This window comes from Hypanus sabinus, chromosome 11, assembly GCF_030144855.1.
Source record: "Hypanus sabinus isolate sHypSab1 chromosome 11, sHypSab1.hap1, whole genome shotgun sequence".
Taxonomy (NCBI): domain Eukaryota; kingdom Metazoa; phylum Chordata; class Chondrichthyes; order Myliobatiformes; family Dasyatidae; genus Hypanus; species Hypanus sabinus.
Genome location: NC_082716.1, coordinates 4,231,287 through 4,257,463, shown reverse-complemented (window position 1 = coordinate 4,257,463; position 26,177 = coordinate 4,231,287). Strand labels below are relative to the sequence as shown.

At 41.4% G+C, this 26,177-nt stretch overlaps 1 protein-coding gene across 1 annotated transcript in view; it reads right to left on the bottom strand.

The window, feature by feature from the left end:
- The window catches only part of LOC132401662 (collagen alpha-1(XXIV) chain), a 511,504-nt gene that overhangs the window by 263,531 nt on the left and 221,796 nt on the right, over positions 1-26,177 (bottom strand). Inside the window, exon 14 of the mRNA XM_059983704.1 lies at positions 8,520-8,564. Coding sequence (XP_059839687.1) covers positions 8,520-8,564 — 45 coding nt within the window. The remainder of the gene's footprint in view (positions 1-8,519; positions 8,565-26,177) is intronic.

Sequence of the window (26,177 nt, the reverse complement as noted above, 5' to 3'; positions counted from 1 at the left end):
AAGAAATCTAGACCTGGGTAATGGAAAGCCCAAAAAAGCTGATGAGTTCTCGGAGGACCCCCCCCCCCCCCCACCCCGCCACCGGGTAAAGAGACTAGAATCTCACATCAGCAATATCAGCATTGAGATAACTCAACTAAAAGAGAAATTCGAAGGAAAAGTTGACTCTTTGAGCCTTGATCTTAAAGAAGTTAGTCAAAATGCTGCTGATCTTTCTTCTCATTTGGAAAAAGCCCAACAACAGATCGTTGATCTCGAAGCTCGATCACGTCGGAATAATATTCGAATTGTTGGACTAAAAGAGAAATCAGAATCGGCCGACACACTGGATTATTTCGCAAAAATGTTTCAGTCTTTACTTCCGGAGGTTTGTTTACAGCCTTTCAGATATTGAAATGGCTCACAGAATCGGCACTTTAAAATTTTTGCATCAAGGTAAAAACAGACATATTGTTGTGCGTTTTCTCCGTTTCAGAGACAAAGACGGTATTATTAAGCTTGCGAGGAAAAAAAGACTTTTTCAGTATCAGAATTCAGACATTCGCTTTTTTGAAGATTTTCCATGCAAAATTGTTAAGAAGCATGATGGATTTGCATCGGTTATGAAATCAGCATATGAGAAAAAGCTCTTTCCACTGCTTCAGTATCCAGCGAAATTAAGGCTTTTTGTCAAAAAGTCTGGCTTTCATATTTTTGATGATCCAGTTGAAGCACTGAGTTTTATTAATTCGTTATCCAACGCATCCAATGACGAGTCTGAAGCCTGAAGCTTGAATGATTTATAATGGCTTGATTGTCTCGCGGTGTAAGGAGTGATGAGATTGGAAGATCTGATGGTTACAGAAGTCTTTACCTTAAGATACATAATTATCTCTGAAGAAGACTGGCTTGGACAGCTTCACTTTCAGCAGACACAGAGGGAGAACTGTTGATAGACTGTAATAAGCTTGAACCATTTAGATTTTTTTTTCTGCAGCATTTAAATGAATTAATTTTTTTTTGTTTTGTATGCTTTTGTAAAGATTTTTTTAAGTAATTATTTGGATTTCTTTATGTTTTAAAGATAGACCAGACAATTTAAAGATGGCGATTGTTTTACTTCTGTGTAAATATTTCAAGAATTGTTTTGGATGTGTTTTTCTTCCCTTATCTAATGTTATAAAGATTACTTTCAATTGAAGGTCGTTTAGTTTTTACAGGAAAAACACTTTCCTTCCAAGTTAATTATATTGAGATATATGTCGACTGTAATGAGTTTTATGTTTGGTAGAGGGAGACAGAGATTTTTTTCTTTCTCTTTTCTTACTCAGGTAGGCAGAGTTTGTATCTGCATCTATGCCTTTCTTGGGGCTTGCGTCGATTGATATCGACTTGTTTCTGGGCTTTGTAGTTTGGGTGTTTTTTTTTCTTTTTTTTCCCCATTATGGAATCCCAGAGCATACACCAATTATTTTTATTGTTGTTCATCTCCGCCATTTTCGACTACCCTATCCTGACATGCGTCTAACTATTGTTTTTAGATACAAAGTTCCATGATGATGTCTAAACAGTTAAATGTTTTAGCTTGGAATGTTCGCGGTTGGAATCATCCTATTAAGCATAAGAAAACATTTAAAGTTATTAACCGATTCCAGCCTGATATAATCTTTGCTGAAGAGATGCATATCAGGTTATGGGATAAAAATCGATTTTTTAAATTTTGGAAGGGTCCTCAGTTTCATGCAAACTCACAGAGTAAAACTAGAGGTGTCTCTATTTTTATTGATTCCAATATTCTTTTTAATCAGGAGGATATTATAGCTGATATTAATGGTAGATTTTTGTTTGTTAAAGGAATAATTTGTAACAGGAAAATTGTTTTAGTTAATATTTATGGACCAAATGTTGATGATCCCTCATTTTTAAAACTGTTTTATTACCTGATTTAAATGAATATATGTTATTAATGGGTAGTGATTTTAATACTTGTCTAAATCCTTTAATGGATAAGTCATCATCCAAATATCAACTCCCTAATCGTTCTGCATCACTTATTAATTCCTTTTTAATTGATTCTGGTTTAATTGAGATCTGGAGGCATATGCATCCTAGTGATAGAGAATACTCTTTTTTCTCACATGTTCATAATAAATATTCGAGAATCGACTATTTTATAGTTGGCCCTCGACTTTTATTCAATGTTCAGAAATGTGAGTATGATGTGAATGCTATTTCTGATCATGCTCCTTTAAACTTAGTATTTGAACTGAAAGATGTTGTTCCTGCCAGACCATTTTGGCCTTTTCCAGAACATTTATTATGAAGTTCAGAATTTGTTGGGTTTATCGAAGCTCAGATAAAAGAGTTTTTTCTCTTTAATGATATAGGAAACGTCTCTAAGTTAGTAATTTGGGATACATTAAAAGCTTATTTATGTGGTCAAATTATTTCATATGTAGCTAAACTGAAGAAACAAACAAGAATAGAATTAGATAAAATCTCTAAACAAATTAAAGAATTAGATAATATCAATGCAATCTCTCCAAATGTTTCATTTAAAAGAAGAGTAGAATTACAATCACAGTATAATTTATTACTAACATATCCTATTGAAGGATATTTGCTTAAATTGAAAAGTCAATTTTATATTTTTGGGGATAAAAATAATAAACTCTTAGCTTCCCAATTAAGAGCAGTTAGAGCTAAAAGACAAATCTTAAAGATTCATAAAAATAATGGAGATATAGCAAGTAACCATGAGGACATTAATAATACCTTTCAAGATTTTTACTCTGATCTTATAGATCTCAATTTCCTGCAGATTCCTCCAAAATGAAGGCTTTTTTACATAAGATAAAATTTCCACAAATTTCTGTTGAAGATCAACAGTTGCTTGATGCTCCAATTACCGAGCATGAAATTCAGAAAGCTATTTTATCAATGCAATCAGGTAAAGCTCCTGGACTTGGTGGTTATTCAGTGGGATTTTACAAAATATTTGAAAGATTGCTTTCTCCGTATCTTTTGGAAATATTTCATGAATCCTTTAAGAAGGGTAATTTACCTTCTTTTTATGAAGCATCTATTTCCTTAATTCTTAAAAAAGATAAAGGTCCTGTTGAATGTTCATCATATAGGCCTATTTCGTTATTAAATGTGGATGCAGAAATTCTCTCTAAAGTAATGGCTAATCGCTTGGAAAATATTTTAACTAAAATCATTTCTATGGATCAAACAGGCTTTATTAAAGGCCGTTATTCTTTATCTAACGTTCGGAGATTGATGAACATAATATATTCATCATTATCTAAACAACCTCAATGTGTTATCTCTCTCAATGCAGAAAAGATATTTCAAGATTCAAGATTTAAAAAAAAAGGCATTTGATAGAGTTGAGTGGCCGTATTTGTTTAAAGTATTAGAAAAATTCGGTTTTGGTAATAATTTCAATAGATGGATTCAAATGATTTATTAGAATCCTGTTACCACAGTCATTACTAATAACTGTCGATCTTTTTACTCACTTTTACTCATGGCACTAGACAAGGATGTCCATCAAGTCCTTTATTATTTAATCTTGTATTGGAGCCTTTAGCTATAACACCACGTGAAGTTAAAAATATTCATATCTCTATGAATGGAACCATACATAAGATTTCTCTTTATGCAGATGATCTCTTGGATTTTATTTCAAATCTTGAGGAATCAATTCCTAATCTTTTGGAAACACTTAAAGATTTTGGTAAATTTTCAGGATATGAACTTAACTTGAATAAAAGTTTCCATTAAGTGTCCCTGTTAGTATATATAATGATATTCCTTTTAAAATTGTTAATACATTTACAAACGTTTGTAGATATTTAGGTATTATAATTACTAAAAAATATAAAAATCTCTATAAAGCGAATGTAGTTCCTTCAATGGACTTCATGAAACGACTATTTTCTAGATGGAATCCACTTACTTTTTGTTTAATAGGTCGTATTCATGCTGTGAAAATGATGATTTTACTTAGATTTTTATATATTTTCCAAAATATACCTATCTTTTTAACTAAAAAATTTTTCGATCAAATTGACTCTCTTATTTCTTCCTTTATTTGGAACAATAAAAGACCAAGAATTAATAACTATCATTTACAAAAATCTAAAAAAGATGGTGGACTTGCACTTCCTAATTTAAGACTGTATTATTGAGCTGTGAATATTAGATAGTTATGTTTTTCGTTATATTGGCTTGATAAGAACCAAAAACCATTATGGGTTGATTTGGAATTAAAAGTGGTTAAACAATTTCATTTAACTCCAATTTTAGGAGCTTCATTACCTTTACAGCTCTCTAAAATTCCAAATTTAAATCTTTATCTAGTTATTAAACAATCCCTACGGATTTGGGTCCAGTTTTGTAATTTTTAAAATTTTAAACAATGTAAGTTGTCTGGATTTTTGTATCAAAACTTTTCATTTAGACCCTCAACAACTGACCCCATTTTTCTTCTATGGAAAAATAAAGGAATCCATTCTTTTACAGATTTATTTTGTGATGGTCGATTGATAACTTTTGAGGAATTCATTAATAAATTTTCTCTCGCTCATACACATTTTTTGCAATATTTTCAGGTTAGACATTTTCTACAATATTTACCTAAGTTTCCATATTTGCAAGAATCTGATTTGTTGGATACCATTTTGAAATTGAATCCTTTAGTGAGAGGTTCCATTAGCAGAATTTATAATTTATTTTTGTTACAAAAAGAGAACCTATCACTAAAGATTAAACAAGATTGGGAGAGAGAACTTAATATGACCTTTGTTAATGAAGATTGGGTTCAAGTTTTGAAAAACGTAAATTCTTCTTCTGTCTGTGCCAATCATTGTTTAATTCAATTTAAAATTGTTCACCGTTATTATTTAACAAAGGAGAGACTATCTAAAATATTTCCTAGTATAGACAACTGCTGCGATAGATGTAAAACTGAAGTAGCTACTTTGTCACATATGCTCTGGTCATGTTCTTCATTAAAGTCATTTTGGAAATCTTTATTTTCTACGATTTCTAAAGCTCTGAAAATTAATTTACAACCTAATAGACTGACTTCTATTTGGAATAGTTCCGCATCATATTCAGGGTATTTCATCTTCAGATCAACATGTAATTACATTTGTTACAGTACTGGCAAGAAGGGCTATTTTATTAAAATGGAAAGATATTTCTTCCCCTACATTAATTGAATGGTTTTCTCAAGTAATGTTATGTCTTAGTTTGGAAAAAATTAGAAGTAGAACTTTTGATCCTCGATTCGATTTTGAGAGAAGATTGGGTTCTTTTGCCAAATGTTATCATTTAATTTGAATTAAGCTATATGGTTTCCTTCCAATTTTATTTGTTTTTATATAAATATGAAATGGCGGTAGATGACTCTTTTTTTATATTTAGTTGGTGGTAAGACGTATTGCTCCAGGGGGTTGATTCCTAATGGTTTTTGTCCTTTTTTTTTGTAGTTAGTGGGTTTTTTTCCTAGTTAGATGGGGTTCTTTTTTTTTCCTTCTTTTTTCTATATATATAACATTTTTTTCCCATTTTTATATTTTATGATCAGCTTTTTTTTCTTCAGCTTTATTAATTGTATACATATTAATCTGTTGAAGTTTTGTATCATTTTATAGCTGCAGAAGATTATGTACCAATAAAAAGATTCTAAAAATAAAAATGAAGGCCAGAATGTGAATTTGGTTGTCAGAGGCTATTTGAGATGCACCTCATTGGGAACATTTAATCAATAGTGGGAGCTCATGTCCCACTATGTTGCAAAGTGCAACACAGGTAAACAGGGAAACAGCTCGCTGTCCTAATGACGAGACCTCGGTGGTGGCAAGGTACTCATTAGTCTCCCAGCCTGAGGAAAGAAGCTGTTATCCAGTCTGACAGTCCTAGTCTTGATGCTCCCGTACCTCCTTCCCAACAGTAGTGAGTCAAAGAGATTGTGGGACAAGTGTTAAGAATTCTCAGCAATGCTTCAGGCCCTCTGTCTGCAATGATCCTGGTAAATGGGGGAAAGAAGACTTGATGAGCCTCTCGGCGTTCTTTACTGTCCTCTGCAGGGTCTTGCAGTCTGATGCCTTGCAGCTTCCGTACCACACAATGATGCAGACAGACAGACAGTCTCCATGGTGCTCCTGTCGAATGGAGGTGAGGAGCCCTGCACACCTCAGTCTCCTCAGAAAGTGTGGACGCTGCTGTGTCTTCCTGAGTAGTGAGGAGGTGTTGTGGGTCCAGGTTAGATAGTCCATTATGAGTGAGAAGGAACACAGATCTGAATGGGTAGGACTCCTTGATCATGGCTACACCCACTGGGCTGATCATTCACCCCTCCGTCACTGGCACAAAGTGGCTACAGTGTGCACCATTTACAAAACACATCACGGTTACTCTGACAGACCCTCCAAAATCCACCATGTCACATTGCCACAGATGGCTGTGGCATTACCGGTGTATTTAATGAGAAGGTTGATATGCTCATGATTAGAAGGCAGGAGAATGTGTTGAGAGAGAGAATGCATCAGCCACAATGGAATGGCAGTGCAGATACAAATACGCTCCATCATTTGAGGGAGGAAGCTCCTCTGGTGTCTCTATATAGAGCGGACGTGGAGAGGATGTTTCCTACTGTGAGTGAGTCTGGGACCAGAGAACACAGTCTCAGAATAGAGGGAGATCCACTGAGAACAGACAAGAGGAGGTATTTCTTTGGCCAGAGAATAGTGAATCTGTGGAACTCATTTCCATGGGTGGCTGTGGAGGCCAAGTCATTGAGTGTATTTAAAGCAAAGGTTGATATGTTCTTGAAGAGAAGGCAGGAGAATGAGGTTAAAAGGGATAATAAATCAGCCATGATGGACTGTGGAATAGACTCAATGGGCTGAATGGCCTAATTCTGCTCCTATGTCCCGTGCACCATCATTCTACAGGCCTTGCCACTCAGGTACTTTGTCTATATTATTATTTTGTATGACTGTATGTGAAACATCCTGGTTTCCTTGTCCGTGTAAGTCTAGGGAAGATACGCTCCAGTCCCGCCAAACTCGGGAGATTGAGGTCCAGGCCCATCCTAAACCCTGGCTTGTGTGATGCTGTGTAACTTGTTACCCTCTTTCAAATTAGTGCCAAAAAAATAACAGACAGTACACTGCATAAATTAAAGGAATTTATGCTGATTAAAGGAATTATATTTATGACTCTTAACTAAAAGGTTAGTAAAAAATAACACAACAAAGAGAAAAGGGCTCATTCTAATTAAACAGTCAAATGTGCACAAGTTGGAGCTCACCTTAAATTTCTCTGTCACTCGCACACTAGGCCCTCGGTCAGCGTGTACGCCCACACCACATTCTGAATGTCGCAATCCATCTCGAACAAACGGGTCTCCCACCGGATCGTACGCTACAACCGGTTCTCCTCAGTGTCCTCTCTCTGCAACCCCCACTGAACAAGATCCCAAGACCAACCTTACTACGCCTCACCAAGAAAACCTCCCCCTAAATGGATGGCACACATTCCTCATCATCCCTTATCTTCAACAATAATCCAAACTGGCTGAAAGCAGAACAGACTGCTCTTACAGAACTGCCAAAATGAAATCCCTACAGCAGAACAGTTAAAATACGAACCAGGGCAATATGCTATTGTAACCATATGTGCTATATGTGCTGTGTGCTGTTGGTAATGTCTTTTGCACCTTGGCCTTGCAGGAATGCTGTTTAATTTGGCTATATTCATGTGTATAGTTGAATGATAATTTAACTTGAACATATGATCTTCTGGTCAAATGGTCTTATATCCAAACCCACCCATTCTCCCGGCCAGAAGAACATAGGCAGCAGGTGCAGGGGAATACCACTACCCACAGGTTCCCTTCCCAGTCACACAACACCCTGACAGGGAAATCTATCATCATTCCTTCTCAGGCACTGGGTCCAAACCCTGAGACTCCCTACCCACCAGCACATTACTCTGACAGACTGCAGTGGTTCCTGGAGGGAGCTCATAGCCACCTTCTCAGGCACTGGGTCCAAACCCTGAGACTCCCTACCCACCAGCACATTACTCTGACAGACTGCAGTGGTTCCTGGAGGGAGCTCATAGCCACCTTCTCAGGCACTGGGTCCAAACCCTGAGACTCCCTACCCACCAGCACATTACTCTGACAGACTGCAGTGGTTCCTGGAGGGAGCTCATAGCCACCTTCTCAGGCACTGGGTCCAAACCCTGAGACTCCCTACCCACCAGCACATTACTCTGACAGACTGCAGTGGTTCCTGGAGGGAGCTCATAGCCACCTTCTCAGGCACTGGGTCCAAACCCTGAGACTCCCTACCCACCAGCACATTACTCTGACAGACTGCAGTGGTTCCTGGAGGGAGCTCATAGCCACCTTCTCAGTGGTCAGCTCAGGATGAGAGATAAATGCTGGTGTCACGTTACCCCCATAATTAACTTTACATCAAATTTGAGTTGAAGTTGTATATCTGAGTTTTACGTACCCGAAGACCAGGAAATCCTGGCTGACCAACTCCTCCAACTGTGCCCTAGAAATAAAAGAGGAATTTCAGTTTAGATCTTTCATTTCTCAGCTCTCTGCACATTGTGCGGTTCTCAGTGAATCATAACAAGCTCTTACCCCGTGACGTACCTATACATAAAATATAGTCATTGAGCACTACAGTGCAGAAACAGAAATATACAGAAAACCTGCAGTGCAATACAGGCCCCTCGGCCCACGATGCTGTGCCACACATGTCCTTACCTTAGAAATTACCCAGGGTTACCCATAGCCTTCTATCTTTCTGAGCTCCATATACCTGTCCAGGAGTCTTTTAAAAGACCCTATCGTATCTGCCTCCACCACTGTCGTCAGCTTTTGTCACAGGAAAAAAATTTGCACAACATAAGATCTTTGCACGCAACGATTAGAGGGAATATTGCTGACATCTCCTCTGTACCTATTTCCAAGCACCTTATAACTGTGCCCTCTCATGTTAGCTACTTCAGCCCTAGGAAAAAGCCTTGGACTATCCACATGATCAATGCCTCTCATCATCCATCTAGCCCTTCAGCCCACCTAGTCCATGCTGAGTTATTATTCTGCCTAGTCCTATCAACCTGCACCTGGACCATAACTCTCCCATCCATGTCTTTATCTAAATTTCTCTTAAATGTTGAAATCAAACCCCCATCCACCACTTTTGTTGGCAGTTTGTTCCACACTCTCACCACCCTCTGAGTGAAGAAGTTCCCCTTCAATATTGCACCTTTCACCCTTAATCCATGACCCCTCACTCCACATCAGTGGAAAAAGTCTGCTTGCATTTACCCATCATCATAATGACGGAACAGAAGCTGTTCCGTAGTCATTGAACATAGAACAGTAGAGCACAGGGCGGGCTCTTCAGTTCAACTAATTAACTTTAGTGATATATAACTAATCTGTGTAATAAGCTATCTTATGTATTTATATTTATTGTGCTGTTTTTATTACTGCGCTTTTTATCTTCTTGTGTTTTAGTGCTGCATTGTGTCTGCAGTAACAGTTACAATAGAGCTTTGTCCCATACACTTTAAAACATCAAATCATACAAGAAAAGTGTTGCTGTGTCAACAACCAACACAGTCCGAGAATGTGCTGGGGGCAGTCCGCAAATGTCAGCATGCTTCCGGTGACAACATAGTATACCCATGGTTTTCTAACCCTAATCCGTACATCTTGGGAATGTGGGAGAAAACCAGAGCACAAAGAGGAAACACTATGTGGTCACGGGGTAACATCTTACAGACTGCGGCAGGAATCGAACCCTGGGCGCTGGCGGAGTAAACTGATATGCTACCATGCCCCCCTCCCCATCCTAATCCAATCCCTGTTTACTGCATATTAACCCTATTCCTCCCTTCCCTGCATACCCACGTGCTTATCGAAGAATCTGTTTAATGCTCCTGTGCTGTCTGACTCTCACATCGTCCCCGGAAACATGTTCCACAAACCCACCGCTCTTCTGTCTTGCTCATCAAAGACTTTGTACCATCTCCTTTGTACCTTTCCTGCACTCTCCTTCAATCCTGGGGAAAAGATACTGGCTGTTTACTCACTCTGTACCTCTCATAATTTTATAAACTCCTATTAAAGCTCCCAGGGCTCCATGGAAACAGAGCAGTTAGCGTGACTGCAGCTCGAGGTGTTCCAGAGATTTCAGCGCTGTCTTTAAGGAGTTTCTTTACGTGACCAAGTGGGTTACCTCCAGGTGCTCCAGTTTCCACCCAGAGTCCAAAGGTGTACAGGTTAATTAGTTATTATAAATTGATCTGTGATTAGGCTAGGGTTAAATCAGTGGGTTACTGGGTGGTGTGGCTTGTTAGGCCTGTTCTGTCCTGTATCTCTAAATAAAATAAAATCATTGTATAAACTTCTATCAAATCTGCCCTCAGCCTCCACTATCCTGGAAAAATCAAGCCCAGTTTTCTCTCCTCAGAGCAACCAGGCAGCATCCCAGTGAACCTCCTCTGCACTCTCTCCAAGGCCTCGCATCCTTCCTGGAATGAACATAACAATCTCGGTGAGTCTGGACCAGGTTTTTATAGAGCTGTAACTTCCTGGCTCTTGTATTCAATGCCTCGACTCATAATGGCAAGCATACCAGCCTATCAACATCGGCCACACTTAGGGAGCCATGTAGTTATCTATTGCTTGAGAAATAACACGGAACCGGCCTTCCTGGCTCTTCGTGCAACACCCAGTTTAACCCTCGCCTAATCATGGGACAATTAACCTACTAACCGATACAACGTTGGACTGTGGGAGAAAACCCACGCGTTCCATGGGCAGGGTGGACAAATTGCTTATAGACGATGTCAGAATTGAATTCCAAACTCTAATGCCCTGTGCTGTAATAACTGCTACACGACTTTGACTGGACCCCCAGATCACTTCGTTCATCAATGCTGTTAAATTTTTATTTGTTTATTTAGAGGTACAACTTGGAATAGGCCTTTCCAGTCCACTGAGCTGCACTGCCCGGGACCTATTAACTGGTACGACTTTGGAGTTTGGGAGGAAGCTGGAAGACCCACAAGAAATCCACACGCATTTGGGAAGAATGTACAAACTTCCTTATAGAGGGCACCAGAAATGAATTCCAAACCCGAACTGTACTAACTATGTACTTGTCCTTTATGTTGGATCTCACAAAGGCCAGCACCTCACACATGTCTGGAATAAATTCCACCTGCACTTCTCTGCCAATCTATATTATGGAGCCAAACAGTATCAAAACTCTGAGTCTGTTCTGACCATTGACACCACTCCTATACTGATCCCATTTCATTCCCATCAACTACCCCCTCCCTGAACACACCCCTCACCCACACACTGAGGGTAATGCCAATTAACCCACTGACCCAAAGGAGACTCATTAAATCACAAGGAGAACATGCAAACTCCACACAAACAGGCCCAAGGGCAGTATCGAACCTTGAAAACCAGGAGACACTGCAGTTGGATTATAGTGAGCAGTTCTGGGCCTCTTATCTAAGAGAAAAATGATATGTTGGCATTGGAGACAGTCCAGAGGACATTCATGAAAATAGTTCAGAGAATGGAAGGGTTGAAGTAAGAGGAGTGTTTGATGGCTCTGGGCCTGTACCTGCTGGAGTTTAGAAGAATGAGATGCAATCTCAGTTGAAACCTTTCGTATATTGAAAGGCCTAGATACAGTGGATGTGGAGAGGAATTTTCCGATGTGAAGATCTCAATGACAAGAGGACACAAACTCAGGATAGAAGGATGTCCCTGAGGAGGAATTTCTTTAGCCAGAAGGTGGTGAATCTGTGGAATTCATTGCCACAAACAGCTCTGGAGGCCAAGTCATTGAGTAGATTTAAAACACAAGTTGATAGGTTCTTGATTAATCAGATATCAAAGGTTACGGGGAGAAGGCGGGAAAATGGGATAGAATAGCGGAGCAGATTCGATGGACTGAATGGCCTAATTTGGTCTTACTGCATGTCTTATGGTCTAATGGTTTTACAAGCTGTGCCAGTACACTATCCTTTTGTTGCATAGATACACATGATCTTCACCAGTGCACATTTAAAAGTTGTCATTGTTGTTAACTGGCTTGATAGCTAATTATTACAAATGCTTCATAAACAAGAGAAAATCTGCAAATTCTGGAAGTCCAAGTAACAAAATGTTGGAGGAACTTAGCAGCCCAGGAGGCATCTATGGAAAAAAGTACAGTTGACATTTTGGGCCGAGTCCCTTCAGCAGGACTAGAGAAAAGATGAGGAGTAGATTTAAAAGGTGGGGGGAGGGGAGAGAGAAACACCAGGTGACAGGTGAAACTGGGGGGTGGGGGGGAAGATGAAGTAAAGAGCTGGGAAGTTCATTAGCGAAAGAGATACAGGGCTGGAGAAGGGAGGGTTTGATAGGAGAGGACAGAAGGCCATGGAAGAAAGGAAAGGGGGAGGAGCACCAGAGGGAGGCATGGGTAGGTTAGGAGATAAGGTGAGAGAATGGTGTAAGGGAGGGCGCATTACCGGAAGTTTGAGAAATCGATGTTCATGCCATCAGGTTGGAGGCTACCCAAGCAGAATATAAGGTGTTGTTACTCCAACATGAGTGTGGCCTCAGTGCAACAGTAGAGGAGGCCATGGACTGGCATTTCAGAATGGGAGTGGGAAGTGGAATTAAAATGGACAGCCACTGGGAAATCATGCTTTCACTGGCAGACGGAGTGTAGATGCTTGCTGAGGCGGTCTCACAATCTACATTGGGTCTCACCAATATCCTGTGCTCCCAGTGTGGCCTCCTGTAAATCGGTGAGATCAGATGTAGACTGGGAGATCGTTTCATCGAGCACTTACACTCCATCTGCCAGAAAAAGCAGGATCTCCCGGTGTCCACACATTTAAATTTCACCTCTCATTCCCTTTCTGATATGTCAATCCATGGCCTCCTTTACTAATGTGGTGAGGTCACACTCATGTTGGAGGAGCAACACCTTATATTCTGTTTGGGTAGCCTCCAACCTGATGGCATGAACATTGATTTCCAAACTGCTGGCAATGGCAACTCCCCCCCCACCCCCAGCCCTTCACCATTCTCTCACCTTATCTCCTTACCTGCCCATTGCTTCTCTCTGGTGCTCCTCCCCCTTTTCTTGCTTCCATGGTCTTCTGTCCTCTGTTATCACATTCCCACTTCTCCAGCCCTGTATCTCTTTCACCAATCAACTTCCCAGCTCCTTACTTCATCTTCCCCCTCCAGGTTTCACCTATCACCTTGTGTTTCTCTCTCCCCTCCACCCACCTTTTAAATCTACTCATCTTGTTTTCTCCAGTCCTGCTGAAGGTCTTGGTTCGAAACGTTGACTGTACTTTTTTCCGTCGATGCTGCCGAACGCTGAGTTCCTTCAGCATTTTGTGTGTGTTACAAATGCTTCCTGTTTCAGTAACAATGTGAGCTATATTTCATAAGGAGCTTGAGGAGATTTGGTCTGTCACCAAAGACACTCGCAAATTTCTACCGGTGTACCGTGGAGAGTATTCTATCTGGCTGCATCACTGTCTGGTATGGAGCGGCCAATGCACATGATCAGAAAAAACTGCAGAAATGGTAAACACAGCCAGCTCCATCACAGCCACAAGCCTCCCAAGGAGAAAAGGCCGAGTTCACTCAACCTATTCTCATAGGCCATGCTCCCCAATCCAGGCAACATCCTTGCAAATCTCCTCTGCACCCTTTCTACGGCTTCCACATCCTTCCTGTAGTGAGGTGACCAGAACTGAGGACAGTACTCCGTGGGGTCTGACCAGGGTCCTATATAGCTGCAACATTACCTCCTAAATTCAATTCCATGACTAATGAAGGCCAATACACCACATGCCTTCTTAACCACAGAGTCAACCTGCGCAGCTGCTTCGAGCGTCCTATGGACTTGGACCCCAAGATCCCTCTGATCCTCCACACTGTCAAGAGTCTTACCATTAATACTATATTCTGCCATCATATTTGACCTACCAAAATGAACCACTTCACACTTATCTGGGTTGAACTCCATCTGCCACTTCTCAGCCCAGTTTTAAATCCTATCAATGTCCTGTTGCAACCTCTGACAGCCCTCCACACTATCCACAACACCCTCAACTTTTGTGTCATCAGCAAACTTACTAACCCATCCCTCCACTTCTTCATCCAGGTCATTTATAAAAATCACAAAGAGTAAGGGTTCCAGAACACCACTGGTGTCCGATCTCCATGCAGAATTCCTTACTTTCTCAATAAGCCTTGCATGGGGTACCTTATCAAATGCCTTGCTGAAATCCATATACACTACATCCACTGCTCTTCCTTCATCAATGAGTTTAGTCACATCATCAAAAAATTCAATCAGGCTCATAAGGCACGACCTGCCCTTGATAAAGCCATGCTGACTATTCCTAATCATATTATACCTCTCCAAATGTTCATAAATCCTGCCTCTCAGGATCTTCTCCATCAACTTACCAACCACTGAGGTAAAACTCACTTGTCTATAATTTCCTGGGCTATCCCTACTCCCTTCCTTGAGTAAAGGAACACCATCCACAACCCTCCAATCCTTGGGAACCTCTCCCGTCCCCACTGATGATACAAAGATCATCGCCAGAGGCTCAGCAATCTCCTCCCTCACCTCCCACAGTAGCCTGGGGTACATCTTATCCGGTCCCGGCGACTTATCCAACTTGATGCTTTCCAAAAGCTCCAGTACGTCCTCTTTATTAACATCTACATGCTCAAGCTTTTCAGTCTGCTGCAAGTCATCACTACAGTCACCAAGATCCTTTTCCATAGTGAATACTGAAGTATTCAATAAGTACCTCTGCTATTTTCTCTGGTTCCATACACACTTTCCCACTGTCACACTTGATAGGTCCTATTCTTTCACATCTTATCCTCCTTCTCTTCAATACTTGTAGAATGCCTTGGGGTTTTCCTTAATCCTGCTTGCCAAGGCCTTCTCATGGCCCCTTCTGTCTCTCCTAATTTCCTTCTTAAGTTCCTTCCTGTTAGCCTTATGATCTTCTAGATCCCTAACATTACCTAGCTCTCTGAACCTTTTGTAAGCTTTTCTTTTCTTCTTGACTAGATTTATTACAGCCTTTGTACACCACGGTTCCTGTACCCTACCATAACTTCCCTGTCTCATTGGAATGTACCAATGCAGAACTCCACACAAATATCCCCTGAACGTTTGACACATTTCTTCTGTACTTTTCCCTGAGAACATCTGTTTCCAATTTAAGCTTCCAATTTCCTGCCTGATAGCCTTATAGTTCCCCTTACTCCAATTAAACGCGTTTCTAACTTGTCTGTTCCTATTTCTCTCCAATGCTATTGTAAAGGAGACAGAATTATGATCACTATCTCCAAAATGCTCTCCCACTGAGAGATCTGACACCTGACCAGGTTCATTTCCCAATACCAGATCAAGTACCGTCTCTCCTCTTGTAGGCTTATCTACATATTGTGTCAAGAAACCTTCCTGAACACACCTAACAAACTCCATCCCATCTATACCCCTTGCTCTAGGGAGATGCTAATCGATATTTGGGAAATTAAAATTTCCTATCATGACAATTCTGTTATTATTACACCTTTCCAGGATCTGTTTCCCTATCTGCTCTACGATATCCCTGTTACTATTGGGCGGCCTATAAAAAACACCCAGTAAAGTTATTGACTCTTTCCTGTTCCTAACCTCCACCCACAGAGACTCCGTAGACAATCCCTCCATGGCGTCCACCTTTTCTGCAGCCATGACACTATCTTTGATCAACAGTGCTACTCCCCCACCTCTTTTGTCTCCCTCCCTGTCCTTTCTGAAACATCTAAAATCCGGCACTTGAAGTAACCATTCCTTTCCCTGAGCCATCCAAGTCTCTGTAATTGCCACCACATCATATCTCCAAGTACTGATCCATGGTCTAAGCGCTTCTGCTTTGTTCACAATACCCCTTGCGTTAAAATAGACACATCTCAAGCCTTCGGTCTGAGTGCGTCCCTTCTCTATCACCTGCCTATCCTCCCTGTCGCCTTTCTACAAGCTTTCTCTATTTGTGAGCTAACCTCCTCTTCCCCAGTCTCTTCAGTTCGGTTCCCACCCCCCAACAATTCTAGTTTAAACTCTCCCCAGTAGCCTTAGCAAACCTCCCCGCCAGGATATTGGTCCCCCTGGGATTCAAGTGCAACCTGTCCTTTTTGTACAGGTCACATCTGCCCCCAAAAGAGGTCCCAGTGATGCAGAAATCTGAATCTCTCCGCCCTGCTCCAATCCCTCAGCCATTTTCCCTCCACCTCATCCTATTCCTATTCTCACTGATAGGATGTCAGGGGTAAGTTTTTCACACAGAGTGGTGGGTGTGTGGAATGCATTGCCAGTGAAGGTGGTAGAGGTGGATCAATAGGGTCTTTTAAGAGACTCTTAGAAAAATAGAGGGCTATGCAATAGGATAATTCTAGGCAGTTTCTGGAGTTGGTTATATGGTCAGCACAACACTGTGGGCCAAAGGGTCTGAAATGTGCTGTTGATTTCTACATTCTATGACGGGGGAGGCAACCAGGCTGACAGAGAAAGTTAAGGACTGCATAAAAGCCAAGAAACAGGCATATAAGGTAGCAAAAGGGAGTGGGAAGTTAGGTGATCGGGAAACTTTTAAAATCAAACAAAAGGAAACTAAAAAAGCTATAAGAAGGGAAAAGATGAACTATGACAGCAGAATAGCCAATAATATAAAGCAAGATACCAAAAGCTTTTTCAGTCATATGAAAGTAAAAGGTGAGATTAGATATTGGAGCACCGGAAAATGATACTGGTGAGGTAGTAATGCTAGATGAACTTAATGGGTGCTTTGCATCTGTCTTCACTGTGGAAGACACTAGCAGTGTGCCAGAGGTCTGTGAGTGTCAGGGAGCAGGAGTGAGTGACATTGCTATTACAAAGGAAGAAGTGTTAGGCAAACTTACAGGTCTTAAGGTGGATAATTCACCTGGGCCAAATGGACTCCATCCCAGAGTCCTAAGATAGGTTGCTGAAGAAATAATCGATGCAGTGGTCATGATCTTTCAAGAATCATTTGATTCTGGCATGGTCCCAGAGGACTGGAAGATTGCTAATGTCATTTCACTCTTTAAGAAGGGGAGAAAGCAAAAGAAAGGAAATTATAGGCCAGTTTGAGGCATGATTGATAAGTTCGTGGCTAAGGTAGAAGGAGTTAATTTTATAAAAACCTAGTACATTTATTTTTCCTACGTTTACACGTAGTCCAGCAGTTGTGGAGCATATGGATCCCTTCTTTGTAAAAGTTGGCGTCTTGGTCCTCCAGAAAGTGGTCCACAGCATGCGATGATTGATAAATTTGTGGCCTCAGGTAGAAGTAGATGAGTTATTAACTTCAAACTTTCTGCAGACTCACTCGAAGAGTTGAACTGCACGTGCACGTAACGGGAGCTGTATAACTCATCTCCTTCTACCTTAGGCCACAAACTTATCAATCATCCCTGCTGTGGACCACCTGGAGGTCCAAGACGCTCTTGTTACATGCACGTGAAGGTCAACTCTTTGAGTGATAATGCAGAAAGTGTGAAGTTAATAACTCAATTCCTCTACCTCAGGCCAGAAACTTATCAATCAGCCCTGCTGTGGACCACTTCTACAAAGAAGGGATCCATATGCTCCACGACCACTGGTCTAAGTGTGTACATGTAGGAGAGGACTATGTTGAAAAATAAATGTGCCAGGTTTTATAAAATTGACTCCTTCTACCTTAGGCCACAAACTTATCAATCACCCTTTGCAGCCCAAACTCAGTGGTTGGGAAAGTGTTGGAGTCCATTATTATGGATGAGGTTTTGATGTACTTGGAGACTAATGATAAAATAAGTCAAAGTCAGCATGGTTTCAGTAAAGGGAAAGCTTGCCTGACAGATCTGATAGAGTTCTTCCAGGAAGTAACAAGCAGGGTGGACAAAGGAGAGGCAGTGGATGGCAGTTACTTGGATTTTCAGAAGGCATTTGATAAGATGCCACACATGATACTGCTTAACAAGATAAAATCCTGTGGTGTTACAGGAAAGATACTGGCATGGATAGAGGAATGGGTGACAGGCAGGAGGCAGCGAGTGGGAATAAAGAGGGCCTTTTCCAGTTGGCTGTCAGTGACCAATGGTGTTCCTCAGGGGTCAGTATTAGGACCATTACTTTTCACATTGTTTGTCAATGATTTCAATAATTGGATAGATGGCTTTGTGGCAAAGTTTGTGGATGATACAAAGGTAGGTGGAGGGGTAGGTAGTGCTGAGGAAGCAATGCAGCTTTGACAAATTGGAAAAATGGGCAAAAAAGTGGCAGATGGAATACAGTGTTGGGAAATGTATGATAATGCATTTTGGTAAAAGGAACAATAGTGCAGACTATCATCTAAATGGGGAGAAGGTTCAAACATCAGAGGTGCAGAGGAACTCACAAGTACTCGTGCAAGACTCCCAGAAGGTTAATTTACAGGTTGAGTCTGTGGTAAAGAAGGCAAATGTAATGTTGGCATTTATTTCCAGGGCAATAGAATATAAAACCAAGAGGATAATGCTGAGTCTTTATAAGACACTAGTCAAGCCACACTTGGAGAATTGTCTTGCCAAAGGGTTTCAATTGTCTTGCCCAAAACGTCGAATGTACTTTTCTCCTTTGATACTGCCTGGTCTGCTGAGTTCCTCCAGCTTTTTGTGTCTGTTGCTCAGATTTTCAGCATCTGCAGATTTTCTCTTGTTGGAGTATTGTCAACAGTTTTGGGCCCCATATCTCAAAAAGGATGTGTTGTCATTGGAGAGGTCATTGTCATTGTCATGTGTTGTCATTGTCCAGAGGAGGTTCATGAGGATGATTCCAGAATGAAGGGGTTAGCATATGAGGAATGTTTGGCAGCTTTGGGCCTGTACTCACTGGAATTTAGAAGAGTGCGGGGGGATCTCATTGAAACCTACCGAATGTTGAAAGGACTAGATAGGGTGGATGTGGGGAGGATGTATCCTATGGTGGGGGTATCCAGGACTAGAGGACACAGCCTCAAAATTGAGGGGCGACCCTTTAAAACAGAAGTAAGGAGGAAGTTTTTCAGACAGAGTGGTGAATCTGTGGAATGCTCTGCCACTGACTGCAGTGAAGGCCAAGTCCGTGGGAATATATAAGGCGGAAATTGATTGTTTCCTGATTGGTCAGGGTATTAAAGGATATGGCGAGAAGGCAGGTGTATGAGGTTGAATGGGATCTGGAATCAGCCATGATGGAATGGCGGAGCAGACGATGGGCTGAATGGCCTAATTCTGCTCCTATGTCTTCTTACAGTATATTTTATATTTGTTATTGTAACTTATAGTCTATTTTATGTCTTGCACTGTACTATTGGCACATGTTCTCTAAATTTAGCTCCAAGTGCTGGATTAGTCAACTTTCACAAAGCACATGTCATCAGCCTGAATAAACTGATGTCTGCAAATCCCACCGTGAAAGTCATGACAATGAGGAGGTCTTCAAAACAAAATAGAAGGTATAACAAAAAGACAATGAGTTCAGGAAAAACTTCGGAAAGGGAACAGTGAGAATATAAAATGCATGCCTCCCTCCCCCCAGGGGATGGCATAATGAAGAGCACGAGGAATGGTGGGGGGAGAGAGTAGAAATAAGGGAATTGAGGGGATGCAATAGAACAGGGTTTCTCAGAATACAGAACCATAATTCCTTGAATATAGCCTCACAGGTAGAGTCACAGAGAAGTGCAGCACATGAACAGGCCCTTCGACCCATCCAGTCCTTGCTGAAACCATTTAAACTGCCTACTCCCATCAACCTGCACCAGGACCATAGTCCTCCATATCCCTACTATCCATATTCCTTTTCTGAATGTTCAAATCAAGCTCCCATTCACCACTTAACGCTGGCAGCTCATTCATGACCCTCTGAGTGAAGAAGTTTCTCTTCATGTTCTCCTTAAACTTTTCTCCTTTAAGTCTTAAGCCAAGAGCTCTAGTTGTAGCTCTAGCTGTAGTCCCATCCAACCTCAACGGAAAAAGCCTGCTTACATTTACCCTATCTATACTCTTCATAATTTTGTTTTCCTCTATCAAATCTCTCAATCTTCTATGTTCCAAGGAATAAAGTCCAAACCTGTTCAATCATTCCTTATAACTCAGGCTCTCAAGGTCTGCCTGACAACATCCTCGGAAATTCTGCACTCTTTCAATCTTGTTTATATCTTTCCTGTAGGTAAGTGGCCGAAACTGAACACAATACTCCAAATTAGGACTCACCAATGTCTTATACAACTTCAACATAACGTTCCATCTTCCGTACTCAATAAAGAGAAAATCTTCAGATGCTGGAAATCCAACCAAAACAAAATGCTGGTGAAACTCAACAGGTCAGGCAGCATCTATGGAAAAGAGTATAGCCAACATTTTGGGCCAAGACTCTTCACCACAGATTCACCACCTTCTGCCTAAAGAAATTTTCGCAAGTTCTTTTCTAAAGGGATGTCCCTCTATTCTGAGGCTCTGTCCTCTGGTGCTAGACTCACCCACTTTTGGAAACTTCCTTTAAACATCCACTCTATCTAGACCTTTCAATATTCAATTAGGTTTCAATGAGATCCCACTTTACTCTTCTAAACTCAAGCAAGTATTGTACAGGCCCAGAGCCATCAACCGTCATATGTTAACCCTTTCATTCCTGCCATTATTCTCATAAACCCCTTCTGGACCATCTCTGAAGCCAGCACATTTTTCTTAGATAAGGGTCCCAGAACCATTCACAATTCTCCAAGTATGGACTGACCACTGCCTTATCAAGCCTCAGCATTACATCCTTGCTTTTGTATTCTAGCCCTTTTGAAATGAAAACTAACATTGCATTTGTTTTCCTTACCACTGATTCAAACTGCAAGTTAACATTGAAGGAATCCTGCACAAGGACTCCCAAGTCCCTTTGCACCTTTGATTTTTGAATTTTCTCCCAGTTTAGATAATAGTCTATGCCTCTATTCCTCTTACCAACGAGTATGACCATACACTTTCCTACACTATATTCCATAAGCCAATTCTTTGCCCATTCTTCTAATCTGCAGACACCCTGTTTCCTCCACACTACCTGCCTCTCCATCTACTTAGTCACAAAGTCATCAATTCCACAACACAGACCCCTGCAGAACACCACTAATCACTGGCAGCCAACCAGAAAAAGCTCCCTTTATTCCCATTCTCTGTCTCCTGCCAATCAGGCCACCTTCTGTCCATGCTGGTACATTTCCTGTAATACCACGGGCTCCCATCTTGCTAAACATCTTTATGTGCAGCACCTGGCCAAAGGCCTTCTGAAGATCTAAGTAAACAACATCCTCTAATTTGTCTATCTTGCCTGCTATTTCCTCAAAGAAATCCAACAGATTTCTCAGGCAGAATTTGCCCTAAGGAAACCTTGCTAACTTTGGACTATTTTGCTAAGAGCCTTCAAGTGCCACAGAACCTCATCTTTAATAATGGACTCCAAAATGTTTCCCACCGCAGAAAGCAGGCTAACTGGCCAGCATATGATTTCTTCACTTCTACTTCGCTCCTCCATTTGGAATTTTCCAGTCCCGAGAAACATTTCAGTATCTAGTGACTCCAGAAAGATCATTACCAGCTGCATCTACAATCCCTTCAGCCACCTCTTTCAGAAGCCTGGCTGTAGCATTGTGTGCAATTCTGGTCATCTATCAATAAGATTGAAAGAGTGCAGAAAAAATTTACAAGGATGTTGCTGGGATTTGAGGATCTGAGTTATAGGGAAAGGTTGAATAGGTTAGGACTTTATTCCCTAGAGTGTAGGAGAATGAGAGGTATACAAAATTATGAGTGGTGTAGATAGGGTAAATACAAGCAGACGTTTTCCACTGAGATTGGATGAGAATAGAACTAGAGGTCGTGGGTTCAGGGTGGAAGGTGTAATATTTAAGGGGAATATGAGGGGAAACTTCTTCACTCAGAGGGTAGTACGAGAGTGGAATAAGCTGCCAGCAAAGTGTTGGATGTGGGTTCCATTTCAACGTATAAGAGAAGTTTAGATAAGTACATAGAATGGAGGGGTGTGGAGGGCTATGTTGTAGGTGCAGGTCAATGGGACTAGGCAGATGAATAGTTTGGGATAGACTACATGGGCTGAAGGGTGTTTTTCTATGCTGCAGTGCTCTATGCCCCAAAGATTCTCTGTGGGTGGGAACAAAATGACAGTGCTGGAGGGGGATGAGGAGCTATGGTGAAGCAGACCTACCAGTAGGAAGCAAGTATGGACTGAATGGGCCGAAGGGCCTAAATTGCTCAATGCCTGTTTCTGTAATATTGTCTCAATGTATAGCAGTATATCACAAGAACAAGAAGGTGGAGCTTACTGACGAGCACATCTGAAAATGTAAATAGGATCACTACAGTGAGCAGAGCTGCAGCCTCATGGTTCCCAAGGCCCTGGTTTGATCCTGACCTCTGGTTCTGTCCGTGTGGAGTTTGCACCTCCCCATGAACACATGGGTTTCCCCTGGGTGTTCCATCTCCTCTCCCACATCCCGAAAATGAGTGGGTCAGTGGGTCAATTTTCCCCAGAGTGTGCCTGAGGGATGGAATCTGCGAGGAGAAATACCATAAGATGTAGGCTTATAATTAGGCCATTCAGCCCATCCAGTCTGCCCTGCCATTCAATCAGCTGATTTATTATCCCTTTCAACCCCATTCTCCTGCCTTCTCCCTGCGTCATTTGACATCCTGACTAATTAAGAACCTGTTCATCTTTGCTCTAAATATACCCATTGACTTGGCCTCCACAGGCACCTGTGGTAATGAATTCCACAGATTCACTACAATCTGGCTAGTGCAATTCTAAATAGGTGTCCTTGTATTCTGAGGCTGTGCCCTCTGGTCCTTGACTCTGCTACTATAGGAAACATCCTCTCCACATGCACTCTATCTAGGCCTTTCAACATTCAATGAGATTCTGCCTCATTCTTCTCAACTCCAGTGAGTATAGGTTCAGAGCCATCAAACGTTCCTGTGTGTGTGTGTGTGGCACCGATGGGGAGAACAGGTTACAGAAAGGTTACAGGAACTGGATTAGATGGCAAAGACTCGATGCGCTGAATGGAGATACGAAATTAAGTATCACTCAGTGTCAGCAATGAGAAACTTCGAGAGTGAGAGTGCATTTTCCTTCTTTAAGAAATAATAACACTGAAAACTATCTGAGCAAGTCCAGGCAAACCACATGAAAGACAATGTGAATGAAAGCACTTTTAACACCAACTTTCAACACTGATCATACCAGCCCTTTTTGGGATAAGATTTAATGGTTCAGAAAATTGGCATGTATGAGATTTTTTAAAATCCAGAATTCAGTGCAGAGAAGTTAATGAGGTAAGTTCTGGTAAATGGGACGAGTGCAGGTGGGTCCTGAAGTACAAACGTGGAGGCAGGAGGGCCTGTGTACAAGTTGTGTGACTCTGTGATTCTCTGACACAACTACCACAGCTTTCTGTGAGGATAATATACACAGAAATTGTTCCTTCTTCCCCGCACCCTCCCAGTGAGAAGTAGACTTGGGATGGAACTGATGCAGTGTGGTTAGTGTGATCCCATTACAGAGCCTGCAATCCGGCTTCAATCCTACCGGCGTCTGTAAGGAATTTGCATGGTCTCCCCGTGGGCACGTAGATTTCATCCGGGTGCTCCCGTTTCTTTCACAAACCAGACTTCTGGGTTATTAGGTTAATTGTCACGTAGCTGTAACTGGGCAGCATAGGCTCGCTGGACAGGAAAGCCTGTTACCATGCACATAATAAATACAAATGTCCGAAAGCTCCTTACTCTGGGTTTTATGACAGCTTTTACCTCATTATAAGCCTATTGAATCGTTCACTGGTAAAATAAAATGAGCTTTTGACCTCACAATCTACCTCGTTGTGGTCTTGCACTTTATTTTACATTCTGTTATTGTTTTACCTTGTACTGCCTCAATGCACTGAGCACCATGATAACATAGCGGTTAGCGTAATGCGGTTACAGCACCAGCGATCATCGATCGAAGGTGTCTGGAAGGGTTTTGCATGTTCTCCCTGTAACCGTGTGGGTTTCCTCCAGGTGCTCTGGTTTCCTCCCACAATTCACACGGTGCAGACTCGAGGGGCCGAATGGTCTACTTCTGCACCTATTGTCTATTGTCTAATTCAAAGATGTATCAGTTAGGATTAGTAAGTTGAGGTCAGGCACTGGAAGCCTGACGACTCTTGCCCCACACAATCCTTGCTGATTTGATTTGACATAAATGATGCATTTTAATGGATGTTTTGATGTACAGTACATGTGACAAATAAACCTAAATTTAAGTAATGAATTGATCAGTACAAAAAGTTTTCAAGACAAGCTTATGAGATAACAATAAACCAACTCCAAACGCTGGAATCGTTAAGAACCAATGTTTTCAATCTTTACTCCTATACTCAATTCCTCTTGTTATAAAAGCCAGCATGCCATTAGCTTTCTTCACTGCCTGCTGTACCTGCATGCTTGCTTTCATTGACTGATGTACAAGAACACCTAGATCTTGTTGTACTTCCCCTTTTCCTAACTTGACTCCATTTAGATAGTAATCTGCCTTTCTGTTCTTGCCACCAAGTGGATAACCTCACATTGATCCACATTAAACTGCATCTGCCATACATTTGCCCAAGTCACCCTGCATTCTCATAACATCCTCCTGACATTTCACACTGGCACCCAGCTTTGTGTCATCAGCAAATTTGCTAATGTTACTTTTAATCCCTTCATCCAAATCATTAATGTATATTGTAAACAGCTGCGGTCCCAGCACCGAACCTTGCGGTACCCCACTGGTCACAGCCTGCCATTCTGAAAGGGACCCGTTAATCACTACTCTTTGTTTCCTGTCAGCCAGCCAATTTTCAATCCATGTCAGTACTCTGCCCCCAATACCATGTGCCCTAATTTTGTCCACTAATCTCCTATGTGGGACTTTATCAAAAGCTTTCTGGAAGTCCAGGTACACTACATCCACTGGCTCTCCCTTGTCCATTTTCATAGTTACATCCTCAAAAAACTCCAGAAGATTAGTCAAGCATGATTTTCCATTCATAAATCCTTGCTGACTTGGACTAATCCTTCTACTGCTATCCAAATGTGTCGTAATTTCCTCTTTTATAATTGACTCCAGCATCTTTCCCACTACTGACGTCAGGCTAACCGGTCTATAATTCCCTGTTTTCTCTCTCCCTACTTTCTTGAAAAGTGGGACAACATTAGCCACCCTCCAATCAGCAGGAACTGTTCCTGAATCTATAGAACATTGGAAAATGATTACCAATGCGTCCACGATTTCTAGAGCCACCTCTTTAAGTACCCTGGGATGCAGACCATCGGGTCCCGGGGACTTATCAGCCTTCAGACTCAACAGTCTATCCAACACAGTTTCTTGCCTAATATAAATTTCCTTCATTTCATCCTTTGCCCTAGTTCCTTTGGCCACTATTTCATCTGGGAGATTGTTTGTGTCTTCCGTAGTGAAGACAGATCCGAAGTACTTGTTTAAATCATCTGCCATTTCCTTGTTCCCCATAATAAATTCACCCATTTCTGTTTTCAATGGCCCAATTTTGGTCTTAACTATTTTTTTGCTATTCACATACCTAAAGAAACTTTTACTATCCTCCTTTATATTCTTGGCTAGTTTACCTTCATACCTCATTTTTTCTTGGCGTATTGCCTTTTTTGTTATCTTCTGTTGCTCTTTAAAAGCTTCCCAGTCCTCCTGTTTCCTGCTTATCTTTGCTATGTTATACTTCTTCTCTTTTATTTTTATACTGCCCTTTACTTCCCTCGTCAGCCACGGCTGCCCCTTACACCCCTTAGGATCTTTCTTCCTCTTTGGAATGAACCAATCCTGCACCTTTTGCATTATTCCCAGAAATACCTGCCATTTTTGTTCCACTGTCTTCCCTGACAGTGTTCCACTGTTCCATTGAACTTTGGCCAGCTCCTCCCTCATAGCTCCATAGTTCCCTTCGTTTAACTGTAATACTGACAC